This window comes from Salvelinus fontinalis, chromosome 4 (assembly GCF_029448725.1).
Source record: "Salvelinus fontinalis isolate EN_2023a chromosome 4, ASM2944872v1, whole genome shotgun sequence".
NCBI lineage: Eukaryota > Metazoa > Chordata > Actinopteri > Salmoniformes > Salmonidae > Salvelinus > Salvelinus fontinalis.
The window spans coordinates 17,132,505-17,149,633 of NC_074668.1; the positions used below are offsets into that span (position 1 = coordinate 17,132,505).

At 45.7% G+C, this 17,129-nt stretch overlaps 1 protein-coding gene and 1 long non-coding RNA gene across 5 annotated transcripts in view; one reads left to right on the forward strand and one right to left on the reverse strand.

The window, feature by feature from the left end:
* Positions 1-16,830, reverse strand: part of LOC129853199 (uncharacterized) — a 65,594-nt gene extending 48,764 nt beyond the window's left edge. The window contains exon 1 of the long non-coding RNA XR_008759097.1: positions 15,887-16,830. This is a non-coding gene — a long non-coding RNA (uncharacterized LOC129853199). The remainder of the gene's footprint in view (positions 1-15,886) is intronic.
* LOC129853198 (small G protein signaling modulator 1-like) overlaps positions 1-17,129 on the forward strand; it is a 98,182-nt gene that overhangs the window by 78,065 nt on the left and 2,988 nt on the right. For all 4 annotated transcript variants that reach the window (XM_055918957.1, XM_055918953.1, XM_055918954.1 and 1 more), the window contains 3 exons: positions 10,944-11,053; positions 11,270-11,366; positions 12,261-12,428. In XM_055918957.1, the coding sequence (XP_055774932.1) occupies positions 10,944-11,053; positions 11,270-11,366; positions 12,261-12,428 (375 nt within the window). The remainder of the gene's footprint in view (positions 1-10,943; positions 11,054-11,269; positions 11,367-12,260; positions 12,429-17,129) is intronic.

Below are 17,129 nucleotides of genomic sequence, written 5' to 3' on the forward strand. Positions count from 1 at the left end.
ACCTGCGGCAGGGGACGAGGAGCGCACAGGAGTTCGCTTTGGACTTTCGGACCCTGGCCTCCGGAGCGGGATGGAACGACAGGGCCCTGATCGACCACTATCGCTGCAGTTTACGCGAAGACGACCGTCGAGAGTTGGCCTGCAAGGACACCACCCTTACCTTCGACCAGCTGGTGGACCTGTCCATTCGGCTGGATAACCTGCTGGCTACCCGCGGACGTCCAGATCTGGGTCTGTTGGTTCCATCCCCCAGCACCACCGCTCCGATGCCCATGGATTTGGGAGGTGCTGCGCTCAGGGAGACCGGAGGAGGTTCCGTCTCGGGCACCATCTGTGGCTGCAGAGGTCACACTGCCGGTCGGTGCCGGCTTGGTTCCTCTGGGGGTCGAGGCAGTAGGCAGGGCACTCTGGCATCACCCCAGGTGAGAAGGCACCATTCTCACCCAGAACCCTCTGTTGCACACATGTTTTTGTTCGTCACTTTTACTGAGTTTTCCCCGCATTCCCAGCATAAGGCGCTCGTCGATTCAGGCGCGGCTGGGAATTTTATTGACAGATCATTTGCCCATAGTTTAGGGATCCCCATTGTTCCTGTGGCTACGCCCTTCCCAGTTCACGCCTTAGATAGTCAACCATTAGGGTCAGGGTTGATTAGGGAGGCCACCGCTCCTCTGGGCATGGTGACGCAGGGGGGTCACACGGAGAGAGTCTCTTTCTCATTGACTCTCCTGGATTTCCCGTGGTGCTAGGCCTACCCTGGTTAGCTTGTCATGACCCCACTGCTTCATGGCTACGGAGGGCTCTCACGGGGTGAACGCGAGAGGGCTCGGGGAGGTGTTTAGGGGTTTCCGTAGGTGCTACTACGGTGGAAAGTCCAGACCAGGTCTCCACCGTGCGCATTCCCCCAGAATATGACGATTTGGCTCTCGCCTTCTCCAAAAAGAAGGCGACTCAATTACCACCCCATCGATGGGGGGATTGTACGATAAATCTCCTGGTAGACGCTGCACTTCCCAGGAGTCATGTGTATCCTCTGTCACAGGCAGAGACGGTGGCTATGGAAACATATGTCTCCGAATCCCTGCGTCAGGGGTACATTCGGTCCTCCACTTCCCCCGCCTCCTCGAGTTTCTTTTTTGTGAAGAAGGAGGGAGGTCTGCACCCGTGTATTGACTATCGAGGTCTTAATCAGATAACTGTGAGGTACAGTTACCCGCTACCTCTTATTGCCACTGCGATTGAGTCAATGCACGGGCCGCGCTTCTTCACCAAACTTGATCTCAGGAGTACTTACAACCTGGTACGTATCCAGGAGGGAGACGGGTGGAAGACGGCATTCAGTTTGACCTCAGGGCATTATCAGGACCTCAGTGCCTCGTCATGCCGTACGGGTTGATGAATGCTCCATCAGTCTTCCAAGCCTTTGTAGACAAGATTTTCAGCGACCTGCACGGGCAGTGTGTGGTGGTGTATATTGATGACATTCTGATATACTGCGCTACACGCGCCGAGCATGTGTCCCTGTTGCGCAAAGTGCTTGGTCGACTGTTGGAGCATGACCTGTACGCCAAGGCTGAGAAATGTCTGTTTTCCCAACAGTTTGTCTCCTTCCTAGGGTACCGCATTTCCACCTCAGGGGTGGAGATGGAGAGTGACCGCATCTCAGCCGTGCGTAATTGGCCGACTCCCACCACGGTAAAGGAGGTGCAGTGGTTTCTAGGGTTTGCCAATTACTACCGGAGGTTTATCCGGGGTTTTGGTCAGGTAGTGGCTCCCATTACCTCACTGCTGAAGGGAGGACCGGTACGTTTGCGGTGGTTTGCGGTACGCCACCGAAGCTCCACCCCTGTGCCGCCTTCTCAAGGAAGCTCAGCCCGGCGGAGCGAAACTATGACGTGGGGGACCGGGAGCTGTTGGCTGTCGTTAAGGCTTTGAAGGTGTGGAGACATTGGCTTGAGGGGGCTAAACACCCTTTTCTCATCTGGACTGACCACCGCAATCTGGAGTACATCCGGTCGGCGAGGAGACTGAACCCTCGCCAGGCAAGGTGGGCCATGTTTTTCACCCGGTTTGTTTTCACCCTTTCCTACAGACCAGGTTCCCAGAACTGTAAGGCAGACGCACTGTCCCGGCTGTATGACACAGAGGAGCGGCCCATGGATCCCACCCCCATACTCCCGACCTCCTGCCTGGTGGCGCCGGTAGTGTAAGAGCTGGACGCGGATATTGAGCAGGCGTTGCGTGCTGAGCCCGCTCCCCTCCAGTGTCCCGCTGGGCGTCTGTACGTTCCGTCTGCTGTCCGTGACCGGCTGATCTATTGGGCCCACACGTCACCCTCCTCTGGTCATCCAGGCATCGGTCGGACGGTGCGCTGTTTGAGTGGGAAGTACTGGTGGCCCACTTTGGCTAAGGACGTGAGGGTGTATGTATCCTCTTGCTCGGTGTGCGCCCAGTGTAAGGCACCTGCGCAGAGGTAATCTACGCCCCTTACCCGTTCCACAGCGGCCATGGTCACACCTGCCGATCGATTTCCTGACCGATCTTCTCCTATCACAGGGAAACACCACGATCCTGGATGTTGTGGATCGTTTCTCTAAGTCCTGCCGTCTCCTCCCACTGCCCGGTCTCCCTACGGCCCTACAGACTGCGGAGGCCTTGTTTACACACGTCTTCCGGCACTACGGGGTGCCTGAGGACATAGTGTCTGATCGGGGTCCCCAATTCACTTCGAGGGTCTGGAGAGCGTTCATGGAACGTCTGGGGGTCTCGATCAGCCTTACCTCGGGTTTTCACCCCGAGAGTAATGGGCAGGTGGAGAGAGTAAACCAGGATGTGGGTAGGTTTCTGAGGTCTTATTGCCAGGACCGGCCGGGGGAGTGAGCAGCGTTCGTGCCCTGGGCAGAGATGGCCCAGAACTTGCTCCGCCACTCCTCCACTAACCTCTCCCCCTTCCAGTGCGTACTGGGGTATCGGCCGGTTCTGGCTCCTTGGCATCAGAGTCAGACCGAGGCTCCTGCGGTGGACGCCGGGTTCCGGCGCGTGGAGGAAACATGGGACGCCGCCCATGTTCACCTTCAGCACGCCATGCTGCGCCAGAAAGCCGGCACAGACCGTCACCGCAGTTAGGCCCCGGTGTTTGCACCAGGGGACCGGGTCTGGCTCTCGACCCGAAACCTGCCCCTCCGCCTGCCCTGCCAGAAGCTGGGTCCGTGGTTTGTGGGGCTATTTAAAGTCCTGAGGAGACTGAACAAGGTGAGTTACAGCTTCCCCCAGATTACCGTATTAACCCCTCGTTCCATGTGTCTCTCCTCAGGCCGGCGGTGGCTGGCCCGCTCCAGGAGTCTGAGGTGCGGGAGGTTCCTCCGCCCCCTCTGGACATCGAGGGGGCCCCAGCGTACTCCGTTCGATCCATACTGGATTTGAGACGTCGGGCGAGGGGCCTTCAGTACCTCGTGGACTGGGAGGGGTACGGTCCGGAGGAGAGATGCTGGGTTCCGGTGGAGGACGTGTTGGACCCTTCAATGCTGCGGGAGTTCCACCGTCTCCGTCCGGATCGCCCTGCTCCTCGCCCTCCGGGTCGTCCCCGAGGCCGATGTCAAGGGGGGGTACTGTCACGACTTCCACCGAAGTTGTTTCCTCTCCTTGTTCAGGCGGTGTTCGGCAGTCGGCGTCACCGGTCTTCTAGCCATCGTCGATCCATTTTTCATTTTCCATTTGTTTTGTCTTGTTTTCCTACACACCTGGTTTCAATTTCCCTCATTTATTGTTGTGTATTTAACCCTCTGTTCCCCCCATGTCTTTGTGTTTAATTGTTTATTGTAAGTGCTTGTGCACATGTTACTGGTGCGCGTCGGGTTTTGTACCCATGTTTGTTTATTTTGTTATGCCGTTGGTTTTACAATTAAACTGCTCCGGCTATTACCTAGTTCTGGTCTCCTGCGTCTGACTTCCCTGCCACCAGTTAACTTCTTATGGCTGCAGTCCCGTTAACGCGATCGATATGACAACAGCCAATCGAAGTGCAGGGCGCCAAATTCAAAAAACAGAAATCTCATAATTAAAATTCCTCAGACATTCATGTGTCTTATATCATTTTAAAGGTAATCTTGTTGTTAATCCCACCAAAGTGTCCGATTTCAAATAGGCTTTTCAGCGAAAGCACTACAAACGATTATGTTAGGTCACCACAAAACCACAATAACCACAGCCATTCGTTTGCCCAAAGGGGAAACGAACGGTCTCCTGGTCAGGCTTCGGAGACGGGCACATCGCGCTCCACTCCCTAGCATACTACTCGCCAATGTCTAGTCTCTTGACAATAAGGTTGATGAAATCCGAGCAAGGGTAACATTCCAGAGAGACATCAGGGATTGTAACGTTCTTTGCTTCACGGAAACATGGCTCACTCAAGAGACGCTAACGGAGTTGGTGCAGCCAGCTGGTTTCTTCACGCATTGCGCCAACAGAAACAAACATCTTTCTGGTAAGAAGAGGGGCGGGGGTGTATGCCTTATGATCAACGAGACGTGGTGTGATCATAACAACATACAGGAACTCAAGTCATTCTGTTCACCAGATTTAGAATTCCTCACAATCAAATGTCGACCACATTATCTACCAAGGGAATTCTCTTCGATTATAATCACAGCCGTATATATCCCCCCCAAGCAGACACATCGATGGCCCTGAACGAACTTTATCTGACTCTTCGTAAACTGGAAACCACACACCCTGAGGCTGCATTCATCGTAGCTGGGGATTTTAACAAGGCTAATCTGAAAACAAAACTCCCTAAATTCTATCAGCATATCGATTGTGCTACCAGGGCTGGTAAAACCTTGGATCATTGTTATACTAACTTCCGCAACGCATATAAGGCCCTCCCCCGCTGACCACGACTCCATTTTGTTGCTTCCAGCCTTCAAACAGAAACTAAAACAGCAAGCTCCCACGCTCAGATCTGTTCAACGCTGGTCCGACCAATATGATTCCACGCTTCAAGACTGCTTCGATCACGTGGATTGGGATATGTTCCGCATTGCGTCCAACAACAACATTGACGAATACGCTGATTCGGTGAGCGAGTTCATTAGAAAGTGCATTGACGATGTCTTACCCACAGCAACGATTAAAACATTCCCAAACCAGAAACCGTGGATTGATGGCAGCATTCGCGTGAAACTGAAAGCGCGAACCACTGCTTTTAACCAGGGCAAGGTGACCGGAAACATGACCGAATACAAACAGTGTAGCTATTCCCTCCGCAAGGCAATCAAACAAGCTAAGTCCCAGTATAGAGACAAAGTAGAGTCGCAATTCAACAGCTCAGACACAAGAGGTATGTGGCAGGGTCTACAGTCAATCACGGATTACAAAAAGAAAACCAGCCCCGTCGCGGACCAGGATGTCTTGCTCCGACAGACTAAATAACTTTTTTGCTCGCTTTGAGGACAATACAGCGCCACTGACACGGCCCGCTACCAAAACCTGCGGGCTCTCCTTTACTGCAGCCGAGGTGAGTAAAACATTTAAACGTGTTAACCCTCGCAAGGCTGCAGGCCTAGACGGCATTCCCAGCCGCGTCCTCAGAGCATGCGCAGACCAGCTGGCTGGTGTGTTTAAGGACATATTCAATCAATCCTTATCCCAGTCTGCTGTTCCCACATGCTTCAAGAGGACCACCATTGTTCCTGTTCCCAAGAAAGCTAAGGTAACTGAGCTAAACGACAACCACCCCGTAGCACTCACTTCCGTCATCATGAAGTGCTTTGAGAGCATAGTCAAGGACCATATCACCTCCACCCTAACTGACACCCTAGACCCACTCCAATTTGCTTACCGACCCAATAGGTCCACAGACGACACAATCGCAACCACACTGCACACTGCCCTAACCCATCTGGACAAGAGGAATACCTATGTGAGAATGCTGTTCATCGACTACAGCTCAGCATTTAACACCATAGTACCCTCCAAACTCGTCATCAAGCTCGAGACCCTGGGTCTCGACCCCGCCCTGTGCAACTGGGTCCTGGACTTCCTGACGGGCCGCCCCCAGGTGGTGAGGGTAGGTAACAACATCTCCACCCCGCTGATCCTCAACACTGGGGCCCCACAAGGGTGCGTTCTGAGCCCTCTCCTGTACTCCCTGTTCACCCACGACAGCGTGGCCATGCACGCCTCCAACTCAATCATCAAGTTTGCGGACGACACTACAGTGGTAGGCTTGATTACCAACAACGACGAGACGGCTTACAGGGAGGAGGTGAGGGCCCTCGGAGTGTGGTGTCAGGAAAAAAATCTCACACTAAACATCAACAAAACAAAGGAGATGATTGTGGACTTCAGGAAACAGCAGAGGGAGCACCCCCCTATCCACATCGACGGGACAGTAGTGGAGAAGGTGGAAGGTTTTAAGTTCCTCGGTGTACACATCACGGACAAACTGAATTGGTCCATCCACACAGACAGCGTTGTGAAGAAGGCGCAGCAGCGCCTCTTCAACCTCAGGAGGCTGAAGAAATTCGGCTTGTCACCAAAAGCACTCACAAACTTCTACAGATGCACAATCGAGAGCATCCTGTCGGGCTGTATCACCGCCTGGTACGGCAACTGCTCCGCCCACAACCTTAAGGCTCTCCAGAGGGTAGTGAGGTCTGCACAACGCATCACCGGGGGCAAACTACCTGCCCTCCAGGACACCTACACCACCTGATGTCACAGGAAGGCCATAAAGATCATCAAGGACAAGGACCACCCGAGCCACTGCCTGTTCACCCCGCTATCATCCAGAAGGCAAGGTCAGTACAGGTGCATCAAAGCATGGACCGAGAGACTGAAAAACAGCTTCTATCTCAAGGCCATCAGACTGTTAAACAGCCACCACTAACATTTAGTGGCCTCTGCCAACATACTGACTCAACTCCAGCCACTTTAATAATGGGAATTGATGGAAATTATGTAAAAATGTATCACTAGCCACTTTAAACAATGCCACTTAATATAATGTTTACATACCCTACATTACTCATCTCATATGTATATGTATATACTGTACTGTATATCATCCACTGCATCTTGCCATCTTTATGTAACACATGTATCACTAGCCACTTTAAACTATCCCACTTTATGTTTACATACCCTACATTACTCATCTCATATGTATAGACTGTACACTATACCATCTACTGCATCTTGCCTATGCTGTTCCGTACCATCACTCATTCATATATCTTTATGTACATATTCTTTATCCCTTTACACTTGTGTGTATAAGGTAGTAGTTGTGGAATTGTTAGGTTAGATTACTTGTTGGTTATTACTGCATTGTCGGAACTAGAAGCACAAGCATTTCGCTACACTCGCATTAACATCTGCTAACCATGTGTATGTGACAAATACAATTTGATTTGATTAGATTTTTCCAGCTAAAGATAGCTTTCACAAAAAACAGAATAGAGATAAAAATTAATCACTAACCTTCGATTATTTTCATCAGATGACACTCATAGGACTTCATGTTACACAATACACGCATGTTTTGTTTGATTAAGTTCATATTTGTATCAAAAAATCTGAGTTTACATTGAGACGTTAGATTCACTAGTTGCAAAAACATCAAGTGACTTTGCATAGCCACATCGTTTCAACAGAAATACTCAACATAAATATAAATGATAATACAAGTAATACACATAGAATTATAGATATACCTCTCCTTAATGCAACCACTGTGTCAGATTTCAAAAAAACCTTACGGAAATATAAACCATGCAATAATCTGAGACGGAGCTCAGATGATTAGCCAAATTAGCCACCATGTTGGACTCAACAGAAACCAGAAAATACATGATAAATGTTTCCTTACCTTTGATGAATTCATCAGAATGCAGTCCTAGGAATCCCAGGTCCACAATAAATGCTTGATTTGTTCGTTCATGTCCGTTATTTATGTCAAATTAGCTACTTTCGAATTGTTTACCAAAAACCCAAACCAAAGTCTCAAAGCGCGACCACTATAACGTGACGAAATGTCCAAACGTTCCGTTACAGTCAGTAGAAACATGGCAAACGATGTACTGAATCAATCTTTAAAATGTTGTTAACATACATCTTGAATAACGTTCCAACCGGATAATTAAATCGACTTCAATTGAGAGAAGGAACGGAGCTCACTCTCACGTGAACGCGCCAGTTCAATGCGTGGGCACCTCATGGCAGTGATTACTTATTCCTGTCTCCTTCGAATCCCCTTCAAATTAGAGTCATCAGACTAAGTTCTATTGACTGTTGACATCTAGTGGAAGCCGTAGGAAGCGAAAAACCCATTCATATCTCTCTTTATATTCAATGAGAGCTTGGTTGAAAATATGGCACCCCCAGAAAAAATCCAAACAGGAAGTGGAACTTCTCAGGTTTATGCCTGCCATATGAGTTCTGTTAATCTCACAGACTTAATTCAAACAGTTTTAGAAACTTTGGAGTGTTTTCTATCCAATACTAATAATAATATTCATATATTAGCAACTGAGACTGAGGAGCTGGCCGTTTACAATGGGCACCTTTCATCCAAGCTACTCACTACTGCCCCTTCAGCCATAAGAAGTTAAGCACCCCTTACAGGTCTACTTTTTGGGACCTAAATATTGACTGTTTTTCATCAAGCTGTCCGTTTAAGAGGAAGGTTCTCACTGTAGCTAGTGCCTGTAATCTGGTTCAGGTTATTAATCAACCTACCAGGGTGTTTACAAACACTACAGGAACAAGATCATCCACATGTATTGATGACATTTTTACTAATAGCCGTATCCATACCCATTGGATGCAATGATTACAATATTGTAGCTATATCCAGGAACGCTAAAGTTCCAAAAGCTGGGCCTAAAATAGTGTATAAGAGATCATACAAAAGATTTTGCTTTGACTCATGTGGATGATGTTAAAAATATTTGTTGGTCTGATGTGATTAATGAGGAGCATCCAGACGCAGCACATTGATGAATTTATTAAATTGCATCTTCCAATTATTGATAAACATGCACCTGTTAAGAAACTGACTTTTAGAACTGTTAAGGCTCCATGGATTTATGAGGAATTTAAAAACTGTATGGTTGAAAGAGATGGGGCAAAAGGAGTGGCTAATAAGTCTGGCTGCACATCTGACTGGCTGACTTACTGCAAATTGAGAAATTATGTGACTGAACTCAACAACAAAAAAGAAGAAACTGTATTATGAAGCCAAGATTAATGATATAAAAACCTTTGTTAAATTGAAATGATGTGCAGAAAGACAAATTCAACTTCATCTTTCATGGAATCAGATGGTTTATTCATCACCAAACCATTTGATGTTGCCAAATTATTTTTATGTTTTCTTCATTGGCAAAGTGGGGAAACTTAGGCAGGAAATGCCAACAACAAATAGTGTGCCATCGTACTCATGTAAAAGAGAGACCAAAATCATGAAAGAAAAGCATTGCAAGTTTGAATTTTGTCAAGTTAGTGTGGGAGAGGTGGAAAAAGTATTGTATTGTTATCGATCAATAATGACAAACCTGACATTGACAACTTAGATGGAAAGCTACTGAGGATGGTAGTTGACTATAGCCACTCCTATCTGTCATATCTTTATCTGAGCCTAGAGGAAAGTCTTTGTCCTCAGGCCTGGAGGAAGCCAAAGTCATTCCGCTACACGAGAGTGGTAGAGCAGCCTTTGCTGGTTCTAACAGCGGACCTATAAGCTTGCTGCCAGCTCTTAGCAAACTGTTGGAAAAAGTTGTGTTTGACCAAATACAATGCTACTTCTCTGTAAATAAATTAACAAAATACTTTCAGCATGCTTCTAGAGAAGGGCACTCAGCATGTACTGCACTGAAACAAATAACTGATGAATGGTTGAAAGAAATTGATATCGAGAAGATTGTGGGAGCTGTACTGTTAGATTTCAGTGCATCATTTGATATTATTGACCATAACCTGTTGTTGAGGAAATGCATGTGTTATGGCACGATGCCATATCGTGGATTCAGAGGTATCTATCTAATAGAACTGAGAGGGTTTTCTTTAATGGAAGCTTCTCTAATGTCAAACATGTAATGTGTGGTGTACCACAGGGCAGCTCTCTAGGCCCTCTAATCTTTTCTATTTTTACCAATGACCTGCCACTGGCAGTGTCCATGTATGCTGATGATTCAACCATATATGCATCAGAAACCACAGCTAATGAAGCCTCTGAAACCCTTAACAAAGAGTTGCAGTCTGTTTCGGAATGGGTGGCCAGTAATAAACTGTCCTGAACATCTCTAAAACTAAGAGCATTGTATTTGGTACAGAGGTTCTAGACCTCAGCTGAATCTGGTAATGAATGGTGTGGCTGTGGAACAAGTTGAGGAGACAAAATTACTTGGTGATCCTTAGATTGTAAACTGTCATGGTCAAAACATTCTAGGCGTTACAGTCCTCTGTTAGTGGGCAAGTGGGCATGATCTAAATCAAAACCCACCCTCAAATATCCATTGGATCTAGGAACGTAACAGCTTCCCTAACACCTGTTTTGGAAGATACTGACTTTATGACCAAAATATGCTATTTACACTTTGTAGTCAATTTTAACACTGGAATCAATGTTTCTGACTAATATCGATGCCGTTTTCAACCAAATAAATATTTTTGGGGGTTCAGCTGCTCTATAACACACACACACAATCACGCTTAGTCAAACAACAGTTTGTCAGTGAGCCTCATCTTAGACTATCACTATATCATACAGAGGTATTGAGAAATAAAGAAAGAGTACAATGAATATAATATATATATAAAACAGAGGACAGGGGTTCTGTTGAGCTTCAGGTTGGACAACCGAAAGGGTGATAGAAGCGGACCGTTCAACATTTCTGTCTGTCTTTTCTCCCTCTCTCCATCTTTTCTCCCCCCTCTCTCAGAGGCCATGGCCTTTAGCTGTTTCACTGAGCTCATGAAGAGGATGAATCAGAACTTCCCCCACGGCGGGGCCATGGACACTCACTTTGCCAACATGCGCTCTCTCATCCAGGTGAGGCCACAGAGACCCTTTGTAACTTCTATATTTGTATATGTATTGGCATGCATCCAGTTATGGTCTCCACTAACCCCCATCCTCTCTTCCCCGACCCATTCCCTCTACTCCCCAACCCATCTCTTTTCCTTCAACTGTCTGTCTGGCTTCTCTTTTCTTTCAACTGTCTGCCCTCTCTCCTACTACTCCCTTCCTGCTCCTACCCTTCTGTAGATACTGGATTCGGAGATCTTTGAGCTCATGCACCAAAATGGCGACTACACCCACTTCTACTTCTGCTACCGATGGTTCCTTCTAGACTTAAAGCGTGGTAATAATGACATCCTGCTATGAGGGGACTTATTACTGTAGGGGCAAGACTGAGACTTTAAAATACATTCCAAACAAAAAACAATGATTGCAAAATTAAACAAACCATAGAAAAATACATTTATTTGAAGAACAGTACAGATGCAAAGTTTGGTAACAGAATGATGGAACAAACAGCACAACCCGTCATTCTGTTTCCAAACTTTGCATCTGCACTTTTCTTCAAATAAATGCATTTTTCTATGGTTTGTTTAACTTTGCAATCATTGGTTTTTATTTGGCATACATTTCAAAGTGAAAAATTGGAGTCTCAGCATCCCTCTGTTACCGTGGAATTGCCCGTAGCAAATGGCAATTAAACTTAGGGGATAGCGTGTTTTCATACCATGACCAAATATAAAACGGACATGAAGCAACACAAGTTAACAATACCTAGTTATAATAAGCTGCTTCCACATCAATGATGCGTCAGGCAGTAAGATCACTCAGGAAAAAGTGGCTTCGGGAGTTGGTAAGGAATAAGAAGATGGGTCACTACTGCGTGAAGGACACGTGAGGGCACGGTGAATATGAATCAATGGCTATCTCATTATCAATCACAGCCTCTAATCTCTCCCATCTAGGTGTTTATACCCCTCATATTCAAACACATTTCTATCTTCATTAAAAACCAAGAGCCGTGAACTCCAATCCCAACCATACTGACTCATGATTCATCCTCATGTACTGTACTTGCATTCTGAATCCCAAAGTCAATTTCATCTAGCCCAATCGGAGGGCAAGGTGAAGCTATTACAATTTGACTTATAGCTTCTCTTATTCTATCAGATTTAGATTTCCCTACCACTCCTACCTTAACTGACTCCTGCATCCCCCTGTACTTCTCTATTCTCAGAGCTGGTGTATGACGATGTGTTTGCGGTATGGGAGACCATCTGGGCAGCGAAGGACACCTCCTCCGGCCACTTTGTCCTCTTCATCGCCCTGGCACTAGTGGAGGTCTACCGGGACATCATTCTGGAGAACAACATGGACTTCACCGACATCATAAAGTTTTTCAACGGTAAACTGTCTAACAATGAATCAACAATTCATTCAGTTGTTTGCAGACCATTGAAGGTATGGAACTTTTCAACCAGCATTTCTGTATAAAAAAATGTCTCCATGCACTTGGAAAAACGATAGGTGTGTGCGTTCTATACCCTTTTAATGGTAAACTGTCTGCCACCTTGCAGCAGCTAATATGAAATACTCGACTGGGGCACAAACTCTAGATTTACAGATTAAGTGTCAATGTGGAGCATTGCATTTCAATTGCCTAGAGAAAGATAAACATAAAATGTATTTTTATTCATGTCCAACTTTGTCAAAAGCTGAAGGGGGAATAGTAACCTTGAATGGGTTCCTGTGCTGAGAAAATAAATGGTTTAATGAATAATGCACACAATTGACCCTTCGCTAAGCGTCGCCCCCTTGGTTACTGTGGCAACCTCAGACAATATTTTCCCTGGACGCCCAACCATTTAAGCCAATGGGGAAAGCCCCTCACAATGATCTCAAACTGTGTTTTTAATACAAAATTAAATTAAACACAGACTACCCCATCCTAATCAGTAGACTCTCGGTCTGTTGTGGTGAACTGACATTACAATTGCTTCACGTGACCCTGGTAAAATGAAGTTTGTAGTGTAGCTAGCCACTGGATGGCTCTGATTATGAACTGTCACCATGCAGTGAAAGCAGGGGCGAAAATCTGATATCAACCTTGGAGGGGACAATTACATGAAATTTTCTCAGGAGCAATTCCTGAGGGGGACAACAAAAGTAGTGCTGTAACACATAGCCTACGTTGTAATATGTTAAATGTATATTGAGGGACCATAATCACTACTACTGGATAATTGTTAGGTACAGTAGTTAACTGAAGGGTTGTCCCAACTTGTTTAAATCGTTATAATACTACTACTAATAATAGGTATAGCAGTGTTCCTTATCAGTCCAGTATGTATGCAGGTATTCGTACTTACAACCAGCAATATCAAGAAAGGCCATTAGGCGGCAATGGTACTATACACTGTATGGGTGTAGTTTTCATAAATACAATGAACATGGTGTGATCTCATCGTAAAGAATCTCCATTGAGAACCATCACAAAGTTGGTCTCCGTATTGAATTGACCTTTTAATTTGACTTTGTGATACATTTATATAGTCATTAAATATGTGCACCTGGCCTGAGTCTACTACAATATCTTTACAAGAACAAAAAGCTTAAAATAAGTACAGTTCTAAAAGCAAAATAACTACTTCAAGGAAAAACCCAAATAAATCAAACAAAATATCCTTCAGTCAGTGTCTCAACTCTTCAAACAGCAGCTATGGACAAGTATGTCACACAAAGTATGCAATTTTAAATAAAATAACATGAAATAATAATAATAATTTGTAAGTGTACTGTCATGTACTAAAAACTGAAAACTACTAAACAAAATAACAAATATCAATTACACCAGGGGTTCTCAAACAGGGGTCCATGGACTAATTGCAAGGTGTCCGTGAAATAAAATAAAGTGTAATGAACGTATTCAGTACCACAAGGTTTCCAGTAAGTTTACATATAATATAGAGGGGGTGGAGGTCCCTGAGGACTGCTCAAAACCTTGCCTGCCTTGCCTCAAAATATGCAGGGGTTCCAGTACCCAAAAAAGGTTGAGAACCACTGCTATACACACTACTGAACAAAAGAACCAAACATATGTTTGCGGGTTTCAATGGATCCAACAAATTGCTGGCAGATATTTTCCCTCTTGAGACTGTCCAGCCTGTCTTTATGTACATTACAGACAACTACGCCGTTCAGTCTCTCTTGGCCCATGCTGGCCCGTAGCCAAGTCTTTAACCTGCGGAGTGCACTGAAACTCCTCTCAGCCTCACATGAACACACTGGCACCACAAACAAAATTCTGATCAGCACCTCAACTTGGTCAAACAACCCCCGCACCTCCACTGGAAGCCTCCTGAGGACCTCTGCTGCCTCTCAACTGCTGCTACAGGGGTATTTGTTGTGAAAGAGAGGGATCTGCACTGAAAGAGAATCTATGTTCAGCTCAGGGTACTGATCTAGAGACTCATCCAACTCGCCCGTGAGAAGCGCTCTTTCCAACTTTTGCAGGACGTTTAGACTGTCCTGGTCAAAACGGTCGCCAAACTGAACCTCCACACCATCCAACACTTAAAAAAATTCTGCCCTATAGTGATCCACTGCTTTGCCAGCAAATCGTCTTGAGTGCGTCTCAATGGATTCAATAGAGTCAATCAAAGTTGTTGCTTTCTCATACAGTGCAAGGTAGCTTTCGTCATTTCTCTTGCCCCTAAGAGATGACCGCACACACTCGACTGCAGCCTGCATACCAGAGACAGGGTGTCGGAGAGTCCTCGTGAGGGACAAGGTCATGGTCAACATAACGCAGACAGACACTCTCCTGTTCAGCACCAGAGACATCTTGAGTACCATCAACAATTAATGAAAATTGTACAATCGGAAGAGACCTAATCTCAGCTGCAATGCCTCGAATGACTGTATTGGCCATGTTCAGAATTTCATTCTGTGCTTTGGGGCCTGTGTACATTGTGGTACGCTCTGTTAACCACTTCAGTAAAATGGGATCATCCTCTTCTGCCCTGAGTTTCAAAAGCTGGTATAAATTCCCACTGTCATCCGTGTGGCCTCTAAAGGCTTGTCCCTGTCTTACTACATGCCGCACCGAACTAACAATTTTCATCAAGCAATGCCTTGCGTCCTCCTGCTGTTTACCCCACGCGCTGGATAACTGGACACTGATTGGATTTAGCTGGTGTGCTGTTACAGTTACAAAGTGGCGGTGGGTTTGGCAGTTTTGATGTGCTGTGAATTTTTCAATGGCTTTTCTCCAGTTCCTAAATCCTGCACTAATGAAGGCAGCATCTGCTCTTTGGCCAAAAGATGGCTGGCTTGAAAACCCTTGGCTACAGTGAAAACACAACACTCCTTTTATTGATGGATTATAATGTAGCCAGGGGAAATCGCGAAACCATCTCTCTTGAAACGTCAGCACTCTGTTGGCAAGAGTTTGCGGTTCTATAAATTGTGGGTGTGGCTGATATGGTTTTGTGCCATCACTGAGGTAACTGGACGATGCTGTGCCACTGTCCCCTATACTGGTGCTGCTGGCAACAAGGGTGACACCTGGTCCTGCCGTGGCTGTGACACTGTCCTCTGAAGTCTCTCTCCTTGGCTCTTTCCCTTTCACCACCCTCACTAGAAAAGAAATAAGGTGTTTGCTGTACTCCTAACTACCGGTACCCAAAACTACACAATTAATCACAACAGCAATACCATTGCCTTTAACAAATCTTAGTTTAGTCACCAGTTTAAGTTGAGAGTGGGGGTATCCATGGCATTTTCCAATTATGTCCCTATTTTACAAATCTTTTTTTTTTTGAACCTTTCATAATGTTGCAAACAAACACTCAACAAACTTACCTGAGACTCCCTGTCTCTGCCAGTCTGTCCCTGCATATCTGTCCCCAACTCAGCTGTCTGTGTGCCATCTGTTGCCTGCTCTGCCTAATGACATCATTGTGAAACATTTCCATTAGCATTTCACTTCTTTCTTATGAACATTTTATCAACTCGTCTTTGAGATATTAGGCTACTAGAGTTCTTACTTTGCGTTTTGGTGTACTGAAAAATACTCTGATGTCCGTCTTTTTACTTTTTTCTGACATTTTTCTACCTGGCTGGCCGGTCTAGCTGCACACACACACATTTACACAACACATGCTGCAACCTTTTGTAATTTTAACATAGTTTGTTTCATATTGGCTAGCTTCCAACAATAGCTGAATTTGCAAAGCTAGCGAGCACCAATTCCGTTTCTGTGGTGTTTGCTATAATCTTTGCTACCTGGTTAAATAAAGGTGAAAAAAAATAAAAAATCACTAGCGACAATTTAGCTTTTGCAACGAGACCATTAAATATATTTAAGACAATGGTATAAGAGAGTGTAGTTCTGTTCAGTTTGGACTTCAGTTTATCGCTAACCTTATCACAGGGACTTTGAAGCACTACAGCTGCATGCTAATCTTGGAATAAACTGACGATAGCAAATATTCCATCTTTGACGACGCCACATAAATGGAATAGGTACTAGCTAGCTTGATAGTTAATGTTTGCTTTAGTTTGCGCGTTAGCTCTGCAAATTCAGCTAGTGTGTGAACCCTGCAACATTAGAAAAATATATACATTGCTATGGCGCAATTGACTGAATTACCTCACGTCAGTTACGTACATCGAGTGCCTTTCGGACAGTAGATACGAACCCTCTATTACCTTGCAAGCTAAAGAACTGGCAGTGGATCAAACCATCGTGAGGCAAAGGGCGGGGGGGTCGCAATCTTGTGAAACTTAAAAACGCGCTATTAAGTGTCTATGATCAGCACAAGTGCTTTCATTGCGTATTATTAATATTATTGAAATTACATAGTTATGTTTACAGTGATATATTGGGGGGGACAAGTCATATTTTTCCCAGGATGGGGGGGTCGTGTCCCCCCCGTCCCCCCTGGGATTTCCGCCTATGAGTGAAAGGTCATCCTCCACCTCTGAGAATACAGTTACAGGGGAATGCAGGGCTTACCCACATACATGTATACATAAAATAAATATGGTGGTATAGCCTTGTGCATTGATGCTGGCAGTGGTTCAGCTGGTTTGACATTTTCAT